Source organism: Python bivittatus, unplaced genomic scaffold, assembly GCF_059951505.1.
Source record: "Python bivittatus isolate LINGU-HERP-01145 unplaced genomic scaffold, Pbiv_v1 ctg000690_np1212, whole genome shotgun sequence".
NCBI classification, from domain to species: Eukaryota; Metazoa; Chordata; class Lepidosauria; order Squamata; family Pythonidae; genus Python; species Python bivittatus.
Window position 1 is genome coordinate 21,933,673 of NW_028277096.1, and position 22,851 is coordinate 21,956,523.

Here is a 22,851-nt window from a genome sequence, read left to right on the forward strand (position 1 = left end):
TCCTGTGCTCTCACCCGCAGCCGTTTCCTTTCAACAAGCATTCATTCCTCATAACAAACCACGCACTATCGACTACTTTCTAGCACATGTGCACACCTAACGTTCTCCAGCCACTTTCCTCTCATCACATTCTGATGTGACAGCAACTCTGCCTCTTATGTCCATGCCTGTGACATCACATAAAAGGGATGGAGTCTGTGTTACAATATCACCATGCAAATGTTATCATTTGCTTACCTATCTCCTTGCAGACACACATAATTGGTTGGGATGGGAATGCATACAACTCACTCACTGACTAACTTGCTTTTCCCTGTCAAGCACAACTATCTTAGCCTTTGCTGCACTAATGTTCAGATCTATACTTTTCGTTGCATCATACAATCTTGCTAGCATTTGCTGCAAATTACTTGGGTTCTCAGCCAATGAAGCACAGTCTGCAGACAAAAATACATGTGCAATCACATCCTAACAAATATACCTGCATAATTCACCATATACGTGCCCTTGACATGTATCCTGAAACACCTTAAAAAACCTAGGAGACATCACACAATCTCAGCCCTTTGCATTCCATTTATTTTCAGCAGGGTTTGCTTCCATCATGTGCTATTCTTATAATATTCAGCAACCAACTTTCTATTCCACATTCATGCAAAACATTCCCTAAATCAAGCTCCTTCCATTCATGACACATTTTCGCTAAACCAGCATTAAGAGACCTTTTCAATATGCTCTTAGCCTTCTTTCCTTTTTTGGATTTGGGAACATATAGATGTCACAGGCAGGGAGATCACTCTTCCTATCATTATGCATTTGAATTACAGGGAGCCCTTGATGTGCCCAACATTGCCACAAAGATAATTGTTGCATAATCAACCATTTAACGGGGAAGGGGGGAACAAGAAAAGAAATAAAGGTTATAACAAAGCCAAGTCCTCCTTTTTGATGCCGGGGATTATGCTAACAAAAACAAGACTAAGAACAGTAGTAATAATTAGGACTAGCAGATCTGGGTTGCAACAATCTGGATGGCCATAGGGGGCAGAAACAGGCAGCTCTTTGCTGCCATCTGGTGGCTGAATCACGTTTTGCAACCCAGATGGTAAGCTGTTTCTCACAATTGTAAACCTGGAAGCCTACAACAGAAATGCTAAAATGCACTGATGCAAAAAACAACATATTTTTTTAAAAACATGGGGTGGGGAGAGGGAAAGCAAAGCCAGAACAGCCATCATGCATATACAGGGAAGTCCTGAGGAAAGAGGACTTTAACAGGCACTTGGGAAATTTAACAGTTGGCCCTTCATAAGAACATCAGCCGTGCCCTGTTGAATCAGACCCTTGGCCCATCTAGGCCAGCAGCCCTGTTCTCCCAGTGGCCCGCCGGCTGCCAAAGGAAGCCCACCAGTCTCCCAGCAGAGGGCCTTCAGAGGCAGTCCCACTGCCAGCCAGGCTAAGAGCCCCAGATGCCCAGGAGTTGCTCCTACCCTGTTTGGAAGCCAGCCAAGCTGGTAGCCAGCACCACATCTCAGGGTAGCAAATTCCAAAGGTGAATTACCCATTGTGTCAAAAAATATTTCCTTTGGTCTGTCCTGGTTCTCCCAGGATTCCATTTCACTGGGTGACCTCTGGTTCTAGTATTTTGGGAAGGGGAGCATAGCTTCTCCTTGTCCACTTCATTCACACCATGCATAATTTTGCACACCTCCATCATATCCCCCCTTTTTCGCCTTCTTTCTAGACTAAAAAATCCCCAGTGTCGCAACCTTTCCTCATCAGCCCCTGGATCTTCTCACTTGTCCTCCTCTGAACCTTCTCTTGCTCCGCTATCTCCTTTGGGAGATGCAGTGACCAGAACTACACGCAATAGTCGAGATGCAGCAGCACCATTGATTTCTACAAGGGCGTTACAAGATATTGGCATCTCTATTTTCCATACCATTTCCTATTACCCCTAACGTGTGGTTGGCCTTTTTCACAGCAGATGCATACTGTGTCAACACCTTCATTGATCTGTTTCCCGTTACTCCAACATCTCTTTCCCCATCCGTCACTGTTAGCTCTGATCCCATTACTCTGCATATGTAGTTAGGATTTTTGGTACAACGTGCATCATTTTACAGTTCCTCACATTGAAAAAAAAAGGGTCAGGCCCCAGAGAGATTGCCTACAGAGACGGCTTGCTTTTTTTTTTCTCCTCCCCCCCCCCCCCCCCCAGAGCAGAGAGGTTGCTTAAACGAGCGAGGGGAGAGAAAAAGGAAAAAGAAAACAAGCAATCTCTGTAGGCAATCTCTTCTGGGCCTAACTTTTTTTTCCCCCCCGCCTCACAGAGTGGAGAGATTGGAGAGGAAGGGATTGCAAGAGAGTAAGCAGGCACACAATGGGGAATACACCGGGCTGTTTGCGAAGTGCGCTCAGAGTTTCCAGCCCCAGGTGCACTCAAGGCTGTTGGTGCCAGTGCACTGCTTTTGATGTGTATTCCCATGATGCACCTGCTTACTCTCTTGTAATCCCTTCCTCTCCAGTGAATGTAAATGCAAAGCTTAATTCTCTTCTTGCTAATTATCCCAGCACCGGGGTGAGCATTCCCAAGGACAGAGGAGTGGGGAAAAGGAGAGCCAAGTTGCACTTATGTGATTTCCCACTTAGTGACCGCTTCGCTTAACAACAGAGCTGCCGGTCCCAATTGCGGTTGCTAAACGAGGACAACCTGTATGTTAAAAAGCACCAGTCCTAAGGCCGAACCCTGGGGGACCCCGCTAGTTACATGCCTCCATTGTGAAAAATGTCCACTTACTCCTACTCTGGCTTTCTATTCTTTAATCGGTCCCTTAGCTAGCTGCCCTTTAACTCCATGGCTGCTAAACATACTGAGAAGTCTTTGATGAGGAACTTTATCAAGTGCTTTTTGAAAATCTAAGTAGATGATGTCTACTCGCTCCCCCTTATCCACATGTCTATGGAACTATGGAGTTCTCAAAAAACTCCAGTGGATGAGTTAGACCTTCCCTTAGAGAAGCCACATGGGTATCCCTGAGCAAGGCCTATGTCTCCAGATGTTTGGTAATGTTAGCTTTAATAGCAGCTTCCACTATCTTCTCTGGAACAGATGTTAAGCTGACAGGCCTATAATTTCCTGGATGTCTCCGTGAGCCCTTAATAATTGGAGTTACGCTGGCATATTTTAGTTAGAACAGTGTTTTTCAAACTTGGCAACTTTAAGATGTGTGGATTTCCACTCCCAGACTTCCCCAGCCAGCATGCTTTAAGATGGGTGGACTTCAGTATGGAGTTGAGGTCCATACATCTGAGAGTTGCCAAGTTTGAAAAACACTGAGTTGGAAGATCCACAATTTCAGCTTTAAGCTCCTTAATAACCCGTGAGTAGATGCCATCAGGGTCTGGTGATTTGTTGATGTTCATTTTATCAATTTTTCTCTTGTTACCACTAAATGACTCAGTTCATCTGCTTCCCTTCCTGAGAACAGGAGCTCAAGGATCGCCTGCAATTTTTCTCCTATGAAGACTGAAGCAAAGAATTTGTTCACCTCAAAAATTTCAGGGAGGAGAGGGTGCCCGAATGCGGCTTCCATCTCAGACAAACCTGCCTACAAACAGAGGAACCTCCGCAGATAATTTCAGCTATCACCAGGTCTATGATGATGATGGACTCATTCATCTGTTGAAAATTTCCATGCACCAGGAAGGGTGATGATAAAATCCTTTGAAGTTGAGCTTGATTCCTGCTGACTTCATGGACCTGTTCTTGTCGTTTTCTTGGTAACAACACTGAAGTGGATCTCCAGGACCTTCTTCTAGAATGCCTTTTTGACTTCCCAGTCAGGAAATCCTAGGATTTCTGGGGGTCTCCCATTCACATGCTAACCAGATCTGATCCTGTTTAGCTTCCTGAGATCAGCCAATGTTGATTGGATGCTGTACCAAGTTGTAAGTTCCTCCTCCTCCTCCTCCTCCTGCTGTCAAGGTGCCATCCTCCTTGACCTTGAAGAGACTTTGGAAGGACCCTTCCAAAACAGCACCCTATGATCATGTATAACTTAGCAGGCAAGGCTGGGCAGTTTTGCATCGCGACTGGAAAAAATCCACAATGTTTCTCAACCTGAGTTGAAAGTGAGAGTCTCACACTTCTTGACATACACAGCTGCACACTTGTATCTGTACAGAATTCCACCTTTTCATGTTTGGAATAATTTCAGCCACTCTTGCTGGGGAAGATGAAACAGGGCAGGATCCAAACAGTCCCCTCTTGTATAGGAGAGCACACAGGGGTCTGCAGGGGACTGGGCAAAATTTGCAAGATGGCAGATGCACCATCATGACTACCCACATACTGTACCCAAAGGGGGCAGGGCTTTGACTGCAAGGCAGTGCTCACCAGTTTGCAGATTTTGAATTCCATGCACGTATAATTGGTTGTAACACCGTACCTACCTTCTTGCAAAATCCTCCCAAATGTTTGATAAAAATAATGAGCAATAAAGTTATCTTAAAACAAAGCAAGAAAAGGACAGGAGCACAAACATTTCAAACAGTGTGCCTGTAATGGTATGTGGGAATGACCTTGGGAGACTTGGCGAAGAGATGCTGCCTAGGGAATGGGCAAATAAGAGGGAGCATAGCCCACAGCTACATAGTGGGTGGAGCAAGAGGCTCAGGAGGGACCCTCCCTAACTTCCCGGGCTGTAAAGGTGACAGCAGGAGATTTGTACTTTCAGACTTGCAAGATTGAAGTCAGCCTCACCAGGTAGGCCAGACAGGAAACATGATCAGATAAGCTAATTCTACTTTATTGTAAAGCTACTTTAACAGAATCGTGCAAGTCTGAAAATACAATTCTCCCGCCGTCTCCTTTACAGCCTGAGAAACTAGGGAGGGTCCCTCCTGAGCCTCTCGCTCCACCCACTATGCAGCTGTGGGCTATGCTCCCTCTTATCTGACGGTTCCCTAGGCAGCATCTCTTTGCCAGATCTCCCAAGGTCATTCCCACATACCATTACAATCCCACAGAAAGGCAATCATTCATAACACAACAACTAATCAACATGGGAAGATTCGAGAGGTCCTTTTAATTTAGATATCCTTCCCCACTCAACCATGCAAATTGGTTTTTCTAATACAGTATACCGTATCCATTCCTATTCTGCTCTTTCTCCTGAAGGACAGAGTAGAACTGTTAGGCACCACAACTAACTTGAGTTTTGAGAGTTGTGGTCCCAGGGAACCTGTGGGCAGCCTGTTGGGGAAGGTAACAGTCCAGCGTCCTGCTACCTTTACACCTTCGTGACAATGCCAACCAAAATCGATCAAGAGAAATCCCTCAAGATGGCTTGATGTTTCAGCCTTCTGTCACAAGAACAAGTGAGATCTTCTCAAAAAAACCCAGCATTTAACTGGATGTAATGACTTCAATCTGGCCAGTTCTTATGGGGTGGATTTATTTATTTATTTATTTTACTTTGGGGGGATTATGTATTCATCTGGGGAGTTAGCAGAGATCTTCACCTAGTGTTGCCAACTTTTGAAATAGATTTTTTTTTTTAAGTTGGTTTTATGTAAGCTAGCATGGCCAGAAGGTAGAGAGGCTGAAAAATGGAGTTCGGCAGTGTCTAGAGCAGGAGAGTCTGCAAAAGGGAGAGTCACAATAGTCAAGATGGCAGCCCTGGCCACCCACTCAGAACCCTGCCTTGTTTTTATGTTCATGGAAGGGGTGAAGCTTCGGTCACAGGGCCACGGACAGCATCTGAATTTCTGGCCATCCCCTTCCCCACACCCCCTCCCCCGATCCGAAGACTGTGAGTCGCCCAAAGATGTCTTTGTTGGTTTCGACATATTTCTAATTTTGACCTCAAACTCTTGTGCCAAAGAGGATGCCCATCAAAAGGGTTCTTTTTTATGTATCTTTCCAATATAGAGAAATTCAAAATTACAAGGGGCTATCAAGGTCCTCTAGTCCAGCCTCCAATTCTCAGTGGGGAAGCACAAGACAGCTCCCATCACCTCCTTCAATTATAATTTCCATTGTCTATCTGATTTTTCAGCAAAGACTTTTAATGTTCAGCCCATCCCTCCCCTCTTTTAATTTAAGACCCTGTCATCCAGTCATCTCATTTTCTCCCTCCCTCCTCTTTCCTTCTTCCTCTCCTCTCTTCTCCCCTCCCCTTTCCTTTCCTCCCTCCCTCCTTTCCTCTTTCTCCTTCCTTCCTTCCTTCCTTCCTTCCTTCCTTCCTTCCTTCCTTCCTTCCTTCCTTCTTTCCTTCCTTCCTTCTTTCCTCCTCCCTCCCCCTCCCCTTCCCTTCCCCCTCCTCTGCTCCCCTCCCCTTCCTTCTCCCCTCCCCTCCTGGGTCTTTTCCAGGCAACGCCTCACTGTATGTACTCAGTGTGCTCCTGTGCACTGGCCAACATTTGATCTTGATCTGCCCTTGCTCATGAGGATGCCTGGATCAAGAGGAGCGGAAACCGACAACATTTGGGTCTAGCAGTGAATGCCATCACTAGAAAAATCGCTTCAGTGATGTGTTCCAACAACGTAAATAAACGAGATGGTCCACCGCACCTTGCTGGCTCCGGGCAGTAAGTGCAATTTCACGTATGGATCAGCCAGTCCATTATGGTCCATTGGCTTCAGGCCCTTCAGAAAAAGAGAGAAAAACAGATTATAATAGGGAAATTCCAGCTGCTATCAGCCTAAAAGGGGGGTGGGTGGGAAGCACCCCCCCCATCCTCTTTGTTATTCAGAGCCCGTGGTGTCTCCACCTGATTTATTCCAGGCAAAACCAATTTATCCACTCCTGTTTACACAGCGCATTCGTGTCTGTCTAATGATTATGCCACCCGCCCTCTGAGCTGGCTGTTATTGTACCGGGGGGAGTCGATTAAATGCATGAATATCACACAGGCGGCAGGCCTAGGAAAGGCCGAAAGAGGGAAGAGGAAAAGTGAAGATGGGAAAGAAAGATCCCAAATGTAATTTTCTCTGGCTATTTCCCAGAAACGTGTTCCCTTAGGAGCTGACATTTATGGAACAATGAACATACCTCAGAAATGTTGCCTGCCTGCCTGCCTGCCTGCCTGCCTGCCTGCCTGCCTGCCTGCCTGCCTCCTTCCTTCCTTCCTTCCTTCCTTCCTTCCTTCCTTCCTTCCTTCCTTCCTTCCTTCCTTCCCTCCCTCCCTCCCTCCCTCCCTCCCATTCATTCATTCATTCATTCATTCATTCATTCATTCATTTTCAAAGTAGTTCTACACCATCTCTCATTACAGAAAATTCCAGTGCAGTTTACAAAACAATAAAACTTTCTAAACAACAGCTAGGTCAACACAGAGTAAAAACAGTGGAAAACCAAGATTAAGCCCAACTTCAAATAAGCCATTAGATGAGAAACACTAGGGAGGGGGTGCAATTTATGGATGAAGAAGGCCAATACTCACAAAAGTGGATTTTAAAAGACCCCCCCCCCCAAACTTTTCAGCATTGGTGCCGGGCATCCTGCAGAGCGGAGGTCAGATGCCTCCATGATGGAGGACTGCGTTTGCATCATCGCAAAGCAGGAGTTCTCAGACCATGGCCTACAGATGAGGAGGACGATGTTCCCTGGAGAATGTAGTAAGAATGTAGTTCCCTGGAAGGCTGTGTAAGTGTGACCTTAGGGTTGTATTTCTCAATCTTGACAAATTTAAGATGGGTGGACTTCAACTCCCAGACTTCCCCAGACAGCCTGCTTTAAGATGGGTGGACTTCAACGCCCATGCTGGCTAGGGAATTCTGGGAGTTGAAGTCCACCCATCTGAAAGCTGCCAAGGTTGAGAAACACTGCATTACAGGAATCTAGTCCTGGAGATACAATGCCGGAATCACTGTAGCTGAATTATCCAGGAATGGGCCCAGTTCCAGCTTCTGTTGACCATCAATGGTCCAGCCACCAAGGTCACCCGGCCCTCAGCAGCAAAGATGGGCCCAGAACATCTGAAAGCTGCATGTACGATCCTTCTGAGGCAGTACAGCCCATCCAAAGAGTAATTGTCCCAGGTGAAGGAATCACTCAGCCCCTGCCTTTCTACCTTAAGCGAAAGCTTTGACCCACAAGGGATATCCCAACGCAGCTCCTATTCTTCTGGCAAACACCTCCATTTCCAAATCTCTCCCTGCAGGCACAGAAGGTTCCACGACCAGCCTTCCTACCTTCAGCTTTTGGAGGTGGGCCAGGTTTTACAGGATGGGGGGGACACGCTAAAAAGTTCAACAGCCCCCAGTCCCAATGTTAGTTTCCTCCAAATGCCCTACCGCCATGTCCTGTCATTTGAGGGAGGGAATGCCCTCAAGTTTAATTCAAATTCTAGTCCCTTAAATGTACTGTATCTCAGGGGCACTTCACCACCCATCAGCTGAACTCCACGTCTGGTGACTCCACAGACACGTCCATGTACCGTTCTTGGCCAGAATATTAAGTAGCTTGCCGCAGCCTTCCCCTGAGCTATTTTCTGACTTCCAGCTCCAACCCGCAGCCCCAGTAGTCTCCCATCCAAAGATCACCCCACACTGACCCTGCTTAGCTTCTCAGCTGTGACAGGTCACCAGGCTGCTGCCTGCTGATACTGGAACATTAATCCAAAAGGTTTCATTCCAAAAGGCTGGAGCAAAACCTTTTGCATTACCACAACGCCAAGAAGCCTCGTGGAGCAAAATAAAAACACGGAGGGAGGGGTGTTGGGGCCGCACGCTCATCCCAGGAAACGGCAGAAGGGCACAGGTGAGCCGTTTTCACCCTCTTTCAAAACAGTCCGCCTTTGTTTTTGTGGATGTCAACGGACAGCCCAAATCCTCGTGACGAGCGGAAAGCAATAAACACCTAGATAATTAATTACACCCTTGTTGCTGTTCTGGATGCTAATGCTAGGTTTCTTCCAACTCACAATTAATGCCAGGTTTAAGTAATGGAGCAAATAACAGAGGTACCGAATTCCAGGGCTGTGGCGTTTTCGATCGCCGCGTCTGTGCAAACCTGCTCTTTTTCGTTCCAGCACCGCTGCCGACGGCCAACAGAGAAAGCGTTCCTGGTTGGAGTCCCCCAAGTCCGCTGAAACCATTTGCCAGAGCGCAAAGAAAGACATCTCCCGTCTTCAGGCTGTCTGTCAAAGGCTCTCGAGGCTCAAGAACAAATCTCACATCTACGCGACGCTGACCGAATCGCCTTCGGCCCCTCTGTCCATCCCAACCCGTCCCTCCTCCGGTCATGCAGAACCATGCCTTGAGCTTTTTGGAGAAAGCCCAGGAGAGGAACGTAAGCACTGAATATTAGAAGCTCCACGCGGTTCACAGAACTGGCCATGGTAAGCCTGGGAAGAAGCCGGGTTTTGAGGCTTTTTGTCAGCACGGAAACGAGCTTAGTGGGGAAACGTCTCATTTTTTTTCATCTGCCGGTGTATGATATTGACCGGTGTTCCTCAACCTGGGCAACTTTAAGATGGGTGGACTTCAGCTCCCAGATTAAGTCCTGCCCTGGTTTTACAGGTGACATGCAAAAAGAGGTGGGGCTCCAATTGCACCGTGGACGTTTTTTGACCCCTCCCTGGGCAGACACCCCAGCCCCAGGCGCTCCGATTCTGAACTTCTTGGCAGTTTTCAGGGGTCTCTTTGTAAAATTCTGCATCCTGAAGAAATCGGTGACGTCCTCAGAGGAGACCTACTTCCATCTTTCATCATGGCTAGGAAGAAAGCCATCAGATTCCCTCTAGAACACCGCAACCTGGCAAGCCATGAGGGCTAGAAACTTGAACTCGGGCACATTCACAAACTTCCCAGTTTGAACAAACTTCCCAGGTCTCAACAAACACACCGGGTTTTTAACACATTCCAACTGCTAATAAACCAGGTTCTGGCAACTTTCCTCACATGGAGCCTGCATCAACACCTCTCCTCCTTCTCCCTGCCTCATCTCAATTTGAATTCTGCATTAGTTTAACCACTCCATGCCTCTAAATGTCTGCCTTTTTATAAAATGGGTTAGTCTGAAAGGGGGCTACTAGATTCCTCCTGATTTTTTTGTTACCATAGACCAGTGTTTTTCAACCTTGGCCACTTTAAGATGCGTGGACTTCAACTCCCAGAATTCCCCAGCCAGCACATGCTGGCTGGGGAATTCTGGGAGTTGAAGTCCGCACATCTTAAAGTGGCCAAGGTTGAAAAACACTGATACTGACATTCAAGATCCACCAGAATCACAGCAAGAAAGGTTGCTCCAAGTCACTGAGCCCCATAGCTGGATTTATTTTCTCCCCATTTGGAAGAAGACATCTCCAAGGTTGGGAAAACATCAGACTGAGGAATTACTGTTTTTCTTCTCCACCTCCTCTTTTCCATCGATCTTAGGTGATAATTATGACGTCGGAACCTTCTGATCAACTGCCATCAAAAGAGATCCAGGGGCGTCTTTATTTTGCAGACTCCCCGCGTGCTGGACATCGCTTTGTTTCTCAACCTTAGCTACCTTGATGAGGGTGGACTTCAGCTCCCAGAATCCCCCAGCCAGCAGGCTTCTTCAGAAAGTGATTCAGTTCCAGCACAATTGACAAATTACTGTGCGTGGTTGCTTGGGGGGAAGAGAAAAAGAACCGGGGCGAGGAATAGAAACGGCCTGCAAACGTCCCTTCCTTGTCTACCCTCCCTGGAGCATCGGAGAATGAAGCTCAACTGCAACAGAAAATCGAAATCTTTCCATGCCACACTTTCTACACCCACACACACCCTGCATTGTTTTCATAAAAGCTGTAAGAAGAAAATAACAGCCTGGCTGGATCAGGCCATGTCATGGTATGCGGGAATGACCTTGGGAGACGGGGAAGAGCCGCAGCCAGGGGAACAGTTGGAGAAGAGGCAGCTTAGCCCTCAGCAGGAATGGGGATGTGGCAAATGTTTTCAGAAGGGACCCTCCCTAGTTTCTTGGGCTGTAAAGGTGACAGGGAGAGATGTACTTTCCGACTTGCAAGATTCTGTTAATGTAACCTTACAATAAAGTAGAATTAGTTCATCTGGGCATGCTTCCTGTCTGGACTACCTCGCAAAGCTGATAGGCCAAAACTCACCCCAATCCAGCATTTTGGGTCTGCCAGTGGGGTGAGAATGATGGAGACCTTCCACTCTCCTGTTATTCCCCTATAACTGGTATTTATGTTGCCCCCAGGCTGGAGGTAACAGGGAATCTTCAAGATCAATAGCTCTTGAGAGACTTGTCCTCCCTGAATGTCTCCAGCCCACCTTTAAAGGCATCTCTGGCCGTCGCCATGTCTTGTGGCAGTGAGTTCTGCAAGAAACCTTGTTTCCTCTCCTGGGTTTCCTTGGATGAACCCTGGTCTGAATGTTTGGCGGAAGTTGGAGAAATGTTTCCCTGCCTACTTCCTCCACTCTGTACATGGTTTATTCAGGACAGGTGTCCCCAGAAGGCGCAGGTGACAAAAGAGGTCTTGAGATGCAGACTTCATAAACTTGATTTGAGAAAAGATATTGTGTAATTTTAATCATTGGAAACTTTCTTTTGGACTTTCTGTGGGAAACAGGAAAAAACGAAATTATGTTGTATGGATTTGATTATTAGAAATAACTTGGGTTTACAGTAATAATGAAAGTTAACTTAGAATAAGAGATTGATGTATTCTGTTACTTTTATCTGTTGTGAGGAGGGTCAGAAGCCAATTCTTTTTCTTCTTTTATCTTTCTTTTTCTTTGTTTTTTCGCACTATCGCCCTCGGTCATCCTTTTTTTCTAATTTTCCTCTCCTTCTCTTATTTCCTTCCTTTAATATTCGTTTTTGTTAGTTTTGACGGTTTCTATTTTAAAATTTAATAAAGTTATTTAAAAAGGAGAGAGAGATGCAAACTTCACCCTTGCGTACTTGGGGAAGAAGGGCACTTTCTGTTGAGACCATCATTAATAATCCACCATTTAATATATAAGTACAATAAATAAATAAATTTAGCCAATGCCAGGGTTCCCTGCCTTCAGTGTCAAGTCTGTTAAATGGGCTCGCTCAAGATTCATGCCACAAATCTCAAGAGACTGATTCTCTGGAGCCAAAGCATCTCCATTTTTAATTTCCAAGGCTTGAAGGGGCTTGATATCCCTGGGGTTATCCTCAGTCGCCTTTTTTTCCAAATCCCCAGATTGCAACCTTTTTCTTGTAAACAAGTTTGACCCAGAGATTCATAATGTTTAACGACGTTATAAAGTTTGTGGTTTCATTTTCACTCCCTTTCCTAAATGAAATAGTCGTGATATGGGCATTCTTAGAACAAGTTGTAGCGATGACGCAAACTTTGGTGCAATATTTGCATGCAATATTTACCGGGCTTCAAAAAAGACACAATGCATAAGCCAGTAAAGACCCTGGTTTAAAGCTGGCTTATGATCTTGGCTTATCAGGCAGAGTTAATCCATCCTTATGGCTTGACATAACGATAAACAAGCGGTGGTTGCTTTGTGGATTTTCTCACATGACTGAGAAAAATAGAATAAAACAGAAGTGAATTTATTTACGCCATTTATTCAGTTTATACGGCCACCCATCTTGCCAAGGTGACTCTAGGAGGGAAATAAATTGAAAGCATCAATTGAACAATTAGAAAACGGAGATAGTAATATAGCAAAAGCAAAAACATGCACATACAAAAAGGTAATTGAGGGTAAACCCATCAACAATAAATTAATAATACCTGACAGGCTAAATGAGCTGTTATCCAATATGTGCAAATTGTGGTTTAATAATCCAGGATTACTGGCTTAAAGGGGCATACAAGCATTGCAACTCTATCACTGCCAAATCTTTAAGATATCGAATGTATTGGCTTGAACTCAGATGTCAGATCATAAAGGTCTGTAATTTTGATCATGATAATGTTGATCATTAGGGAGCTGAAGAAAGAGGGGAGGGAGGAGTTTCTAATTGGAAAAAAGTCTCAAGATCACCCCATAAACACTCAAGAACTAAATCACCATCAGGATCAGGTGATACAGTCTTACTAGCACCCTGCAACTGTAGAACACTGAGGGTATTGATTGCTGTCAATGGGTAATGTTCTTAGTGCAACAGTTTTTAAATACACAACAAGATTTACAGTTTAAACGAAACATATCTCCAGCAATATATCCTATCTAGAAGATGCCGATCTGCTGATGCTCTAAAAAAAACAAGGGAGACGGGCAAGCAATCATGTTCGATCAGTGTTTCTCAACCTTGGCAGCTTGAAGATGTGTGGACTTCAACTTTCAGACTTGCAAGATTGATGTGAGCCTTACTAGGTAGACCGGACAGGAAACGCGACCAGATGAGCTAATTCTACTTTATTGTAAAGCTACATTGACTTGCAAGTCTGAAAGTACAGTTGTCCTGCTGTCTCCTTTACAGTTCGAGAAACTAGGAAGGGTCTCCTCTGAGCCTCTTGCCCTGCCCACTATCCAGCTGTGGGCTATGCAGTCTCTTATCTGACTGTTCCCGAGGCAGCGCTTCTTGGCCCAGTCTCCCAAGGTCTTTCCCACATACCATTACACAGATGTATGTTTCTTTAGAAGCTGTGGCCAGCTTCAAAACAATGAGATTGTCTAGGTCCATAACTTTGTATGCAAAACTTTGCACCCAGATGTATTCCTTGGCATCTCCATTGGTAATATCAATGAACTTTGATCCCAAGTAATGCTAGGAAAGGTGGAAGGAAAGAGAAGAAGATGACCAACAGTGGTGATGGGTGTGCCACTGGAAGACCTGAGGGACCAGGCGGGGGACAGATCATCCTGGAGAAGGTCTATCTAGGTCTCTAAGAGTAAGTCCCAGCAATGGAAATGACTCGAGGCCAAATAACCAGGCTCAAATTATCTTATTTTCGACATGTTATGGGAAGACCCAGCTCCCTTGAGAAGTTCATAAAGTTGGAGATAGGAAGATGGAGAAGAGGATGACCAGCAGCAAGACGGAGGGATTGTTACAGTGACGATGGGGGCACCATTGGGAGACCTGAAGGACCAGGTTGGAGACAGATCATTCTGGGGAAGGTCTATCTATGTGGACACTAAGAGTTAACACCAACTTGTCATGTAATTAAGGCACAAATGATCAGGCTCAAATTATCATATTTTGGACATGTTATGGGAAGACCCACCTCTCTTGAGAAGTCCATAAAGTTGGGAAGGGTAGGAGGAAAGAGAAGAAGAGGATGATCAGTAGCAAGGTGGAGGGACTCAGTTACAGGGGTGATGGGGGCACCATTGAAAGATCTGAAGGACCAGGTTGGGGACAGATCATCATGGAGAAAATCTAGGTAGTCGCTAAGAGTCAACACTGACTTGATGGCACATAATCTAACATTGGTCTCAAGTAGGGCAATAGTGAAACAAGTCCAAACTATCCATCCAAATGCTGAGACCTTATCTCCAAGTTCAGAAGAAGCACAGAATAGAGTGTATGCTAGGGAGTACCACTTCATACTGTCAAATCATATTCGCTGCCTCTTTCTTGATATTGCTTTTTAATAAATCCTGCATGTTTGGGAAAACAGCCCCTCAAAAAAGTTTTGTGGGGGCAGCATTTTCCCTTTCTAAAAGGGGATGCCGTTTTTCCCCGGTCAAGAGAGAGACTCCAAATCCCAAAACTCCTTGCAATCTTTCAAATTGAATTCCTTGAAAGGAGTTTAAAAATCTCAAGAGTTTTTTAAAGATGGCTTTATCAAACGGTTAGGAACATATCCTCCGACGATTAGGCCAACCAGCTGGAATTTATTGCCGATCGCAAGCCTAGAGAAAGTTTTAGTCTAAGTTTGGGAAAGTTTTGTGCATGTAAACCATGGTGTAATAATTAGACTAGTCCAGTGTTTTTCAGAGTTGGCAACTTTAAGATGGGTGGACTTCAACTCCCAGAATTCCCTAGCCAGCATGGCTGGCTGGGGAATTCTGGGAATTGAAGTCCGCACATCTTAAAGCATGCTTAGTTGAAGCCCACCCATCTTAAAGCGTGCCAGCTGGGGAGTTCTGGGAGTTGAAGTCCGCACATCTTAAAGCACACTTAGTTGAAGTCCACCCATCTTAAAGCATCCTAGCTGGGGAATTCTGGGAGTTGAAGCCCACCCATCTTAAACTTGCCAACTTTGAAAAACGTTGAAAGTTCAAAGGCCTGGAAAATCAGACGGAAGACCCCTTTTACAGCATTGTTAAAGTGGCTGCTTGCAATTTTCAAACAGCAGCAAGCTGAACCACGACGAGAGCCCTCCTCGCAGCAGAAGGATCTCCACAATGAAAGGTTAGGGTCTCCTGGTGAACGAAGGGCACCTTGCTTCCCCCCGCAGGCCAGGGACGCCGATTTTTCTGGCTTGCAGATGTGGGTGCCACCAGCAAGGAGGGCTGAAAGCAACCCACAGATTTTGCTGGGCACAGGGAAACAGCATCGAAACCACATTCAGCCCAGAACTGGCAGATGGCACTGGCTTGTCAGCGCTACGATGCTTGGATCCGGGGAATACTGTATTTCAGGGTGGAAAACAGAAAGGCTCTCTTACTTGTTGATTTAGAAAATTTATGGGGCTGCCGATCATACGCCTGGTAATCCTGGGTGGCTCAGAGCACCCTTCCATCCATTCAAAAGAAGTATAAATCTGCAAAACCCCACAAAGGGCATCACTTTTCCCCATCACAGGGCCACAACGCCCCACCAACTCTACACTGTTCCATATTAGGTTCCCACCCAGCTCAATGCCTGAGGGAAAAGTCAGGTTTTGGAAAGCTCATAGGGTGGAGGCCTTCTGGGTCTCAGGGGGGTCGGGGCACGCCGCGCAAGTTCAGCGTGCCAGGCTGGGCGTGCCCTTGGCCTTCCCTGACAGGCATCTTCCCTGGCTAAACAGAACAAGAGCGAACCTCCCTAGAGGGGGGCAGTCTACCTCTAACCACCCCCTGGTGACAAATCGCAGAAACTCTAGCTTTGTTGATCCTCATTCAGACTCCAGCTGTATAAGTAAATAAAGGACCAAAAAACTTAAATCCACCAGAGGGTTGTAATTTTATTCGTACCAGCCAAAATGGCAAGGAGTCAGTGCCGGTTTTTCAATTCTCTAGACTTCCTAATCCGGCAGAGAGTATTACTAAAACACAGCCGGGATAAAATATGTAATCCGCATATTCCACTCTCCAAGTTGGGGAAAATGATATAGAGAACTTCTATTTTACCCTACCCCTGTGGAAATCTAAGAATTTTTCTGGTATCTCATGCGTATTTCCAGAAGAGACTTGGCAGGGGACTCCAACGATACCGAATGCCAAATCTGCCTTTACAGTCATGAGGACTAGCAACTTGGGCTGTTTTCATTTCTGAACCGACGTCTCTGTTCTCAGAATGCAGCATCCATTATCAGTGGGTGCTACTCCTGTTGCTACGCTGCGAACTTGCACAGGAGAGAGTAAAAGAATCATTGTTCTCCATTCTAATAGAAATATTACAATCCATCAATCAATGTTAGAATAAATAAATTAATCAATTAGAATAAATAACAGAGAGTCCAGAGGTCTCATCTCCTGCTCAGAGCAAGAATTCAGGCAGATGGTTCATGTGAACCCATCTAGCGAATGGGAGCCCACCTCTTCCCCTTTGAATCAGTTCCTCTATTTAACGACTCTTAAATTAAGGCAGTGTTTCTCAACCTTCGCATCTTTAAGTCGTGTGGACTTCAATTCCCAGAATTCCCCAGCCAGCATGGCTGGCTGGGGAATTCTGGGAGTTGAAGTCCACACGTCTTAAAGATGCTAAGGTTGAGAAACACTGCCATAGACTAACACAGCTCTCCTCCTACAAACATCTCCATTGAAATTCTGCGCACGGAGGCAGGGCTATGCGGGAGAAGTAGGAGGTTATTTCCATTCCAGATGTTTAGGTTAAGTTCTCCTTAGTCATGAGGGCTCAGAGGTTAAAGCAAAAGCTTGACGGAAAAGGGATGAGCCTTTGATGAAGCATTAAAGAAACTAAGAATAAAGCCTTCTAAGCCCCTGTTGAAATACTGAAAGCCTTCAAAATGTTAGGTGCCTTTTCAGAGACATGTATTTTGCTACAGGGTAATTCAGCTGGATCCCACTTGAATGAAACTCTCTTTCCGGGGGAATCTGAGTCATGCCAATTTCCTTTAAACCCACACCTACACAAAGATATGTGCGCACATGGGTGTGCATGCGCGCACACACACACAGCACCACTTTGTAGTAGCACCTGGCTGTCACAATCACAAGGCAAAACAGAAAAAGACATGAAATGCATTCTGGAGCGATCAGGAAATGTGAGTTTTGCTGAGCAGGGAGGTCTTGGTTCTAAAAAGCATATGGGGAAGACAGATGTGTGTATTTTGGGGCACAGCTGGGAAAAGCTACAGCCTCTATCCAGATGCGCAACTAGGGTTCATGCCACACACCTCTCCTACAAAATACCAGGAAATGTCAAGGATAAGAGTCTTGCCTGTGATTTTTTAAATTTAAAATATTCAGATCCCCTCTTTTCTGCCTCTGGATTCCAAGGCACCAAGACAGCTAACGTGTCTGCATCTGATGACTTTTAGGTACTGCATATTTATCAATATCACATCAAGCAGAAAGTAGGGCAAATTTATTTTAAAAGGCTAATGTTGGGAAGCAAAGGGAGAACCATTCCCAGGCCAAACTGCTCTCTGGAAAGAGAGAAAGTTAAGTGAGCTTATGCCAAGCTAGCCATCTGCAGTGGTTGGGGCACTTGGATGAGCTGAGACCTTGGAAGATGCCTGTGAGGTGTGGCATCACTGGAACCAACCAGAATATTGATGATGTGTTTGATAGGTAGCTGTCGGCCTTCCCAGGTAGACCAGACAGGAAACACGACCAGATGAGCTAATTCTACTTTATTGTAAAGCTACGTTAACAGAATCTTGCAGGTCTGAAAGTACAATTCTCCCGCCATTTCCTTTACAACCTGAGAGGCTAGGGAGGGTCCCTCCTGAGCCTCTTTCCCCACCCATTATGCAGCTGCAGGCTATGCCTTCTCTTATCTGATGGTTCCCTAGGAAGCATCTTTGCTCCATCTCTCAAGGTCTTTCCCACATACCATTACATCAGCCTGACCTTTCTGCTCTAGCAAATATTACACCTTAAACCAGGGTAGATCTTTCCAAACAGAAATCAGTTCATTGCCAGACTCAGATGACAGGGTGAGAAATAAAGGCCACAAGGAGATTCTGATATGGTGCAAAATCACTTACACCAAAGTGATTTAGAGTCCTCACAGCCCGAGGGAACCAGACAGCCTGATTTCCATTGGCCAATTCTTCTGGCACTGCAGTGTAGTGGTTAGAATGCCAGTCTAGGCTGGGAAGAGCCATCCGGGCTCAATTCCCACCCTGCCATGAAGCAATGGAGTCCACCACTCGTTTTTAATCTAATCTTCCTCACAAGGATGTTGTGATGATAAAGGGGGAGGGGGGAGAGGTTTAGAAAACTTCCTAGCTCTACCTTCAGGAAAGGAACACAATAGTCTAAGATAAATCAAACAGGGCACAGGTTTGAGGAAGATGGGAGGCTGGAAATCTCCAAAATTCAAGACTTCTCCAGCAAAAAGGAACACATCGTCTAGGCACAGCCTTCTCAACAAGAACTGGGCGTTCGTTAAATTTGATTCGCTTCATTTGTCTTTGTTCCATTTCCACATGAGTGCAGTTTCCTTTGAGGACAACCTGCCTTATAATTTGTACAGGTGTATTCGTCCTAATGTATGCACTCCCCCCTAATTTCCATACATGTGCGTGCGTCTCCCTAACGCACACACGGGCATGCATTTGAGTCTCAAACTGCTTTAAAGGATTAAGAAAACTGCAGACCTCCTCCTAGGACTGAATTCCAGACATTACAAAGGAAACTAAATCGATATGCCCTCTCCCTGTTCCAGGCTCGCCCACAGCTTGAACCCATTCACCGAGACTCCCGTCTTCTCTGCAATGGGTTTTCTGGCTACGTTTCTAGTTCTACATGCAGGCCTACATGTAACTAGTATTCAGGCTGCGCTATGCTTTCCTTCAGTTCCCAAATGTGCTTCAGTGTGTGCAGGAATGCTTGTGTAGCGTCTGTCTGCAACCTTTTAAAACAGTCATTTCCCCCCCCCCTCCTGGGATAACACTGCGGCGGCAGCTGTTGCGTAGCTGCACACTCCCACTGCTGTTCAGCACTACGTAAGCATCCCTGGGTTCTCTGGAGCACCTTTGGGCAATCAAAACAGCCCTGCTAGGGAGGCCATAAAGTGGGCAACATGGCTAAAATAGGCCTTACCTTTTGGTAGTGCACGCGGGGCATCTGTTTCTCCCAGCCAAGAAATGAAATGAATGTGGCAGAATAGAAGATGGGAGGGGAGAAACAACCAAAAGGAGGGGGGGGGAGACACACACAAAAAAAAAAGAGAAAGAGAAAACAAATGAGTAAAGAATGGAATGGAAACACAAAGGGTTAGTAACATGCTTGGATGGTAGATACATAAAGTTGCTTTCACTCAATCAGGTTTGGAAATCTCCCCTCCTAAAAATCTAGAGAAATCATTGCAATGGATGTCACGATCACCACCACATTTAATATATTTCTTATAATCCTGTTTTTTTCCCCTTCCCTCTTATTTGCAGGGCTCCGTGCCTTTAAAACTAGTGCCTTGCAGAAAAACAAGATGGTGGGGCATCCACAGGGGAGGGGGCAAATGATGACACATGTGGAATCATGTAATAATGCAAACGCTATTACTCATGTACCCGTCTCAGATGTCTTGATACAATTATCTTATTGCATAGTCATCTTTATATGATTACAGTATTGCACATGTGTCATTACAGGTCATCATCGTTTAGCCACTGCCTTGTTTAACGACCATTTGCAGTTACGACATTGTTGAAAAAAGTAACTTTACAACCAGTTCTCATATTTATAACCTTTTCAGATCTGTAAAGCAAAGGAAAGTGGAAATCAGATAATTAAATGTGATGTTTCACTTAGTGACTGCTTTGCTTAATGAATGAGTTGCTGGTCCCAATAGTAGTTGCTAAATGAGGACAACCTGTATTTCAATGTCATTGTGATTTGTGACAGATGCCACTGTCCCCATTAGAGGCTTATACCATCTTCATAGCATCAACCAGCCATCACGGGAATGATATAAAACCTGTCACTGTTATTTTGGCACAACAATGGTTGGATGACTCTAAAAGATGCTATAAATTCCTAAAGGAGAAATGACTGGACTATGCTGTTCTTACAGTTATTTTGTGATAATAAGGTGGTCGTAGTATCTGTGTGTACATTAATGACCCATCCTTCCTTTTGCAATCTCCTCTCTTCAGACCTTTTGACTTCCCTTTCCTCCATTAAATTCTAGGGAAAAAATCAGGAAGGATCTTCTTCTTGGGTCTTTGCCAGATGATCAGTCTGGGATGATGTGTAGACTCTGGCCCTGGGCTGGGGGTTGAACTAGAAGACCTCTGAGATCCCTTCCAACCCCAGGATCCCAGGATTTCCTCCATCACCTCCCACAAGCGAGTCAGCAAAGAAACATTCCAGAGAAATTTGAAAGTATTTCCCCAGCTCCCTGAGCATAAAGTAAGAAGACAGAAGCTCCTGCAGCAGGGGAAGAAAAGTGCAGAGAGGTTTTTGCCACAGCATCCTTTGAAGCACAGAAGGAAAAGGCAAAACAGGGAACGTCAAGATGGCAATGACGGAAGATTTATTTATTTATTTATTCATTAAGTTTCTATGGCGCCCATCTCCCCCAGAGGACAAGATCTCTTACATGCTGAATTTTCTGCAGGGGATGGACCTGTTCAAGCTAAAGCAGCCTTGAATATGCCTTGCCCAAATGAAGTTCTTAATAAAACATCATTATCTCTTTCTCTAACAGTCTCAAGCACTGAGTGCTGCCAGAGATGGCTTTAAACAAAGCCCCTGGGACGCACAAGCACAAAATCAGGGGGCTTGGAAGAGCCCTGACATTTGCCAAAGTGTAGGAAAATCCTTTTCAGCAAACAAGGGATAAGAAAGTGGAACGACACATGTGGCTTGCCTCATCACAATTCCTTTCTCCTTATGGTGTCCTGGGGAAATGTAAAAGCTCTGCTAGGAGAGGAAGAAATACTGCAACATTTGGTTACAGGTCCCTCCACCCTTGAATATGCTCAGGGGGATGGCGGAAGGCCTTGGAAACATTAAAAAGCCTTTTGAATGAAAGAAGGGAGGGAGCTGGGAGCAACAGATGAAACAGGCTGCTCTTCACAAGGTGTGGCTGCTTTTAAACAGAGAGAGACACAGATATAAGTCTAAGATAGCTTGTCTAGCAATCAGCACTGTACAAAGAGCATTGAAACAGTGATATTATGGGTAGTCCTCGACTTGTGACTGTTCATTTAATGACCATTCAAAGTTATGATAGTGCTGAAAAAAGTGACGTACAACCAGTCCTTGCACTTACGACCATCGCAGTGCCCCCATGGTAACGTGATAAAAATTTGGGCGCTTGGCAACCTGCATGTATTTGCAACGGTTGCAGCGTCCCAAGGTCACGTGATCGCCATTTGCGACCTTCCCCGAGGGCTTCTGACAAGCAAAGTCAATGGGGAAAGCCGGATTTGCTTAACAACTGTGATGAAAAAGGTCATAAAATTGGGTGCAACTCACTTAATGACCGCTTTGCTTAGCAACAGAAGTTCTGGTCCCAATTGTGGTTGTAAGTCAAGGACTACCTGTATTAGAACCGTATTGTTGGAGGGGATCTTTAAAGACCTATATGGCCTGGGGCCAGATTATCTGAGGGACTACCTCCTCCTTATTCCATCTGCCCGTCCCATCAGGTCTGGCAGGAGAGACATGCTGCGGGTCCCTTCCAAGAAGGAGTTCCATCTGATGGGACCCAGGAGACGGGCTTTTTTTGCCGTGGCCCCCGTCCTCTGGAACATCATCCCTCCTGAGGTGAGCTTAGCCCCAACCCTTATGGCCTTCCATAAAGCTCTCAGAATGTGTTCTTTCAGCAAGCCTGGGGATCCACTGGCAATGGGGACCTGCACGCTGGTTATACTGTATATAAACATCTTCCCTCTCATAGTCTTGTTTTATCCATGTTTATTCTTTTCATGGGTTTGCAAAATGTTTTAATTCTCGATTTTACTGCATGCCGTCCAAAGTCACTTTGGGTGAGATGGGCAGCCATGTACATTTGACAAATAAATAAATCTCAGTGGTCAGTCCAGCCCCTGCCCAGTGCAGAGTCCACTACAGCAGGATTCCTCAACCTTGGCAACTTAAGATGTGTGGACTTCAACTCCCAGAATTCCCCAGCCAGACATTCTGGGAGTTGAAGTCCACACGTCTTAAAGTTGCCAAGATTGAAGAACCCTGCACTATAGCATCAATAACACATGACCATCCAGCCCGTCTGAAGGCCACCAATGAAGGACTCCCCATTTCACGGGACAGCCTATTCCAAAGGTGGACAGTCCATACAGTGGGAAGTTCCTCCTGACGTCTAAACTGAACCACTGCCCTGACCTTTCAACCTGGTCCTTCCCTTAGGGGCAACAGAGAATAGGTCCACCCCCTCTTCTGTGTGACAGCCCTTCAGATATTTGCTCACAACTTTCCTCTCAACTGTCTTTTCTGCAGGATAACCTACCCAGATCCTTCAATGGTCCCCTAGGTTGCACGATGCTTTTGATTCGATTCCAAAAAGATGCTTCAGAGCAGGGTTCCTCAACCTCAGCAACATTAAGATGGGTAGACTTCAACTCCCAGAATTCCCTAGCCAGCATGGCTGGCTGGGGAATTCTGGGAGT

General features: G+C 45.6%; 1 protein-coding gene across 2 annotated transcripts in view; it reads right to left on the minus strand.

Moving 5' to 3' along the window:
- DOC2B (double C2 domain beta) overlaps positions 1–22,851 on the minus strand; it is a 143,067-nt gene that overhangs the window by 73,233 nt on the left and 46,983 nt on the right. The window contains exons 3-4 of one of the 2 annotated variants that reach the window (XM_088152461.1): positions 19,322–19,345; positions 6,578–6,652 (exon numbers count right to left, since the gene is read on the minus strand). In XM_088152461.1, the coding sequence (XP_088008587.1) occupies positions 6,578–6,652; positions 19,322–19,345 (99 nt within the window). The remainder of the gene's footprint in view (positions 1–6,577; positions 6,653–19,321; positions 19,346–22,851) is intronic. The other variant, XM_088152462.1, reaches the window with a different exon arrangement.